The sequence below is a fragment of the Pteropus alecto genome, unplaced genomic scaffold (assembly GCF_000325575.1).
Source record: "Pteropus alecto unplaced genomic scaffold, ASM32557v1 scaffold3, whole genome shotgun sequence".
NCBI classification, from domain to species: domain Eukaryota; kingdom Metazoa; phylum Chordata; class Mammalia; order Chiroptera; family Pteropodidae; genus Pteropus; species Pteropus alecto.
The window spans coordinates 7,198,014-7,203,548 of NW_006442484.1; the positions used below are offsets into that span (position 1 = coordinate 7,198,014).

The window sequence follows — 5,535 nt, forward strand, 5'->3', positions numbered from 1 at the left end:
TATTTGTTCCCTAGGGCTGCCAGAGCAAATCATGTAAACTAGGAAACTTAAAACAACAGAAATTTATTCTCCCACAATTTTGGGTGCTAGAAGTCTAGACTCAAGGTATTGGCTGGGTCGATTCCTTTTGGGGACTCTGAGGAGAATCTATTCCATGCATCTCTTAGTTTCTGCTGTTGCTGGTAGCCTTTGGCCTTCCTTGACTTGTAGCTGCCTAAGTCCAATTTTTGCTTCCATTTTCGCTTGGCCTTTTTCTCTGTCTCTGTGTTTCAAATCTCCCTCTGCTCTCTCTTGTCAGGACACCAGTCATTGGATTAGGGTCCACCCTAAATTCAGAATAATCTTATTTTGAGATACTTATGTTAATTGTATCTGCAAAGACTCTATTTGCACATAAGATCACATCCACAGGTATAATATGGTATGCGTTAGGACTTGGACATATTTTTGGGGGGACACAATTCAACTTACTATAGCAGAGTACTTTGAGGCCCCGCAAATCACACCCTAGGCTACTTGAGATTACCCCTAAGTGCAAAATCCTGTGCTATGTTTGATATCTCACCAATTTCTTTGGAAAAGCTTTATAGAGTTATCTTTACAGCTACAGAAAAAACAAAATATTTGTAGTCTAGACTCATATTCATTCATTACTTAGCAAGGATACTCATCAAAAATTATAAAACATAAGGAAAAGCTGTAGGTCAACCGATTCCTAGTCTTCCAAGGGTTGAGCTGTATCCAAGGCAGAGAGTGTTACAGAGCAGGGAGAAGTGCAGAGGAGGCATCCCAGGGCACTTCTGCTGCTCCGAGGTTTGTGGTTTACAGCTCTTTCAGGGCAAGGATGGCACCTGAGTTATCTGTCCTAAAGGGACTTTGCTAATTTTCTGATCTGTTCTTCGTTACCCCAAGTCCTTTCAAAAAAGAGGTTATGTGCAATTACGCAAATAAATAAGGGAAGAAAGTTCTGAGCTTCTGTTTCCTGGGAGCTGCCAAGGACAGAGGCGTTGTCTTGTCCTGATCCAAGTCCCAAAAGCACAACTCTACTATAGCTCGCCTCCACAGGATATTTCTCTTGGCTCATGCTCAAATCCATGCTCAAATCCAAACACCTGTAATTTGAACACCTTTAATCATCTGGCTGCTTAAACCACTCCCTTAAAACTTCCCAGCCTGACTTCTGTCAAGCCAGCCACCCCCAGGACCTTCTCCTCCCCCACTGTGGCTTTCCTTCCTATTTACACTGGACACATGACCTTCTGCTCAGCCCCATTTTATTGAAGAAACTAAAGCTTATAGAGGTGACTTGGGCAGTGGACAAGGTTGCTGCAAGGTGACTTGCAATCAGTGGCCTTTTCATGTCTCACAAGATGTCTGATTCCTGATGTACAGTATTGGTTCCCAGGCTTTTGAATCTCAGAACTACTTTGGTGTGGGGAGAATATCCAAGGACAACCCACATTTACTTTCATGGTTGACTCCCAAATTATTGGAGTGCCACCAATGTGGGGAGCAGCATTTTGTGGTCCCAGGCCAAGACTTGTCCAGACAGTGGGGAGGTAAATACTGAGGGTGAGGGTGCACACCAGGAAAGACCCCTAGGCTGCTAGGTATTGTGTTAAACTCTATTCATTTCATTAGCCCATTTTCTGGATTTTGGCTCCATGAAGAAACAATTTAGTACCTGAGAGATCAAAGGTAAGTCTGTCACCAAAGTCAGAATGGCATAAGAAGTACCCCTGGGGTGTGGTGGGCACCACACAGAGGAGAGAGTAAAGACTGCGCCCTGCCCCGTTTCCTCATTGCCTCATTTGTTCCCAAATATCACCCCATAGGCTGTACATGGGCATCTGAAGAAGCCGTAGGAGAAGGCACGGCCCCTGAGGCTGCTGGAAACATGGTCTCAGAACACCGCACCAACACTACTTTCTGAGAAATCAGTACCACTATTTTGCAATGAGTGGGGGTGGCCCGTCCCAAGCCTGGCAGAGTCTCAGAATCACCTGAGGTGCTTAAAAAAAAAAATACAACTCATCTGGGCCCGACTTCAGCCTTGGAGATGTGACCTGCTTTTCCAAGCCACTCTTCAGGAAGGAGTTGCATGGTTGGTGAGGGATTTCATAGAATCTTATGCTAGCCCAGCAGGATGGAGGTCACTCTCATCATCTGATGGACTGTGGAGACACAGAGCTGAGTGGCAGCTAGTGGTCATGAGAGGAAACGTGACAGAAGGGGACTAGTGCGGCCTTCTTGACCATAAACCCCTGGGTTTGGATCCACTCACATCATCCGAACCTTAGTTTCCTCATTTGAATAATGAGCACAGTAATCCCCATTATACAGCAATGAGTGGTAGCAGTCGCTACCTCAAAGCACGGCAGGATTAAATTCGAGAACCAAAACAAAAACGAATGGAAGCCTGGCCTTTTAGGTTCTCAGCAAATGATGGCCACTAATCAGTGGTGGGCGGATAGGCCTTGCATCTCATCTTTTTCACTCCCATAGTGGTTCTATCCCATCCGCCTCCACAGGAGAAATATCACGTAGTCATAATACCTTAGCAGAGTGTGACTGGTGAGCACCACACGGCACTGTCTTTATGAAGGTTTCCTTAGGCTAACACCCATTCTTCTCTGATTCTGGCTGGCAGTGAGGCAGTGACATGGCGCCTGAGCATACATCTGCCAGGCCCTGGCTGCTTTTCATAAGCTAAAAACAGGGCAGAAGCTTCTCTTATCCACACCCTCCTCAGTGTTACCAAAGGAGTGATAATTTGCTCCTGGACTCTGTCTTTGACTTCCATAGATATCACAAGGGATGTTGCCCAGCACAGGGGTTGGTTCGAAAGCTGATGGGAGAAAAATTCCTGATTAAGCACCACACACTGGGCACCTACTCTATGCCAGGAGACTCTCATGCGATTTCATTTAATGTTTACCACCACTCTCTGGGTAAGTGTGCTTGGCTTGACCCTGGAGCTAGGTCTGTTTGGACAAAAATCACAGCTTGGACTTCATTTAGGATTGTTCGCCCTTTGGTTTATTCCTGACATAGCCGATGACAGAGCAATGGAGATGATCCAAAACGGCTACAGGTGACTGGCTATGGCTCTCTCCTGCCTCCTTGGTGCCCAAAGATACCTGAGGTTGGTGATCTTTGCAGTCTTGGTAGAATGGAACTAGGTGGGAGGAGAACAGTCTTCCTACCTTTTATACCCTCAGTCACATCTGCTCCCAGGAAAGACTAACTACTACATAAACAACACTGCTACTCAGGGAGTCACTCCACCTGGAATGCATGTCCGGGTTTTGGACCTTGATCACTTTGCTTTGCTGAAACAACCTTGCCCTGTCTACACATAAGCTGCTGGGCCTAGTTTTCCATGGGGAGGCTGGGCTGGACTGGAGGAATCCCTGTTAACAGCTGTTTACCATGTGCACTCCCAGGGGCTCCCTGTCACCCACGGTCAAATTCTGTACTTTGCAACTTTATTATCGACTCTTCACTACCCAGGCCCATTTTACATCAAAAGTATGCTGGACTCCAGCCATACCAAACAATTGCTCTCCCTGTTGTTCCAATTTTTTCCACTACAGCGTTGGTCACACCTGAGAGGTTACCTTGGGGGGTACAGGCATCTGAACCAGGGAGATCTGCACTTGAATGCTGGTCCTTAGTGATCTTGAGCAAATCACTGTAACACTCAGGCCTCAATGTTCTTTAGGGCAAGGCTGAACTATGTCTAAGTTCGGGGCTCAGGCTTTGCAGGGAAGAACTGGGAGCTGCCTGGCCTCAGAGAGCTTCTCTTTAATTCCTTCCAATCTCAGCATCCTCACCTGAAAAATGGGAAAACAATTATCTCTCTTGCAGGACAGTGGAAGTGACTGAAGGAGAACATTTGGCAAGGAGGGTCTGATAGCTGTCTCTTTTTCTTCTTACTTTTCAATAGCCTGCATCCTTCAGGGTCAAGTTCCAGCCTTTCTTTTCTGTGGCCTAACTCCTTGCCTTCCCTGTGTCCTGATTTCCCTTCTTGCACTTGTTTTTGCTGGCCCAGCTGTCTATGGCCAAGCTTCCACTGGGAATGCCCCACAGCAGATGTGCATTTCATTCCTGACTAGGGCTTCTGCCCTTGTTCACTTTCTCTGTATAACTGTGGCCTGGTTGGATTTGAGGCAAACCTTACTCATCAACACTACTTTCCTCAGAGCAGGAGGCCAACAATGTTACCGACAGAGAGCTGGAAGTATCTGCAAAGTTAAGTCTCAGCCAGCATGCCTGATGGGTACAGTTGGGATTGGGAGGGAGAATGAAGTGGGCAAGGCCACATCTATAACACTTTCCCTCTCCACAGGAGATGAGTGTACCCCAGGCCTGGAACAGGTGGGACCACCTGCCTCATACTTCCGCAGAGTACAGAGGGCGAGCTCAAATAATTCCAGACAAAATCTTTAGAAAATGAAGTGAGGAAGCGAGATCAGAACAGAGTAAACTATTTCAAGAAACTAGATTACCAAAGACTTAAAGTAACAAATGTACTTTTAATTGATCTACAGATAAAAACTACTCAGCAAGGTCTATAACCATTTTAGTTCCTAATCTGTTCGAGTTATACTCTGGACAGTGCTGAGGAAGAGGGTTGACTGGTTATTTTCATTACTTCACTTCATCCGCAGAAATAGAAAAACAAGGCATGATATCAGTTTAGATGAAATGCATGGCTAGCAGCCTAATCCAGTCCTATATTCCATATTTTTTCTTTAGTTCTTCTACTTTGTTGATGTAAGCTTTCACGGCACCCTCCTTGGAAGTCCCTGTAAGGAATCAACAGGATTTTTTTTGTCAGAGAGGTAGCATGGTTGAAAAGCAGCAGCTTTAGAGCCCCAGAAAGCCCCAATTTAACACTCTGGGGCTCAGTTTCTCGACTGTGAAGTGGGGGTCCTACTACCTACACCTAAAAGATGTGGCCAGGATTTGGTGTACTTGAGGAGCCTGGCCCACAGTGAATGCTCCATAGAGCACTGAGCCAATGTGTGTGGCTGTGCTGAGGCCTGTCACTGGCCTGCTGGCCATGTGAATCTCCCACTGTCAGGAGTGAGTGGTTAGTCTGAGCCTTGGGAGAAAAGTTGGGCCCTTCAGATAGGCAGGAAAGCCTAACACAGGGAGCCATGGTGACTTCATCGGTCCTGCTGACTCTCACAGTTGGCTTTGACCTATCAAGTATTTCTCTGTTGGGCTCTTATCTTGTAGAGCTGTTAAACTGGCGGTGTAAAAGCAAAGCTAGGCACCCTCTTCTCCCGAGAGCAGCTAGAAGAAAAGTTTTGAGAACTCTGAGCAAAAGCAGCTGGCTTTGGGAAGGGAATTAGGCAAATTTTTGCTTTCTTGATGTGGTACAAAGAACACTGACTATATCCATTAGAGATAGTAATACCCAGTTTTCTGGATTTCATGGAATTGGAGCACGTTCTGAAGCACTGGAGAAGGCATGAGGCCTGAGGATGGTATGGAAATGCCCAATGAAAATGGACAGACGGGCAT

At 46.2% G+C, this 5,535-nt stretch overlaps 1 protein-coding gene across 1 annotated transcript in view; it reads right to left on the reverse strand.

Annotated features, from left to right (window-relative positions):
- Positions 1–4,518: 4,518 nt before the first annotated feature.
- DBI (diazepam binding inhibitor, acyl-CoA binding protein) overlaps positions 4,519–5,535 on the reverse strand; it is a 5,123-nt gene continuing 4,106 nt past the window's right edge. The window contains exon 4 of the mRNA XM_006921006.3: positions 4,519–4,811. Within this exon, the coding sequence (XP_006921068.1) occupies positions 4,738–4,811 (74 nt within the window). The 3' untranslated portion in view covers positions 4,519–4,737. The remainder of the gene's footprint in view (positions 4,812–5,535) is intronic.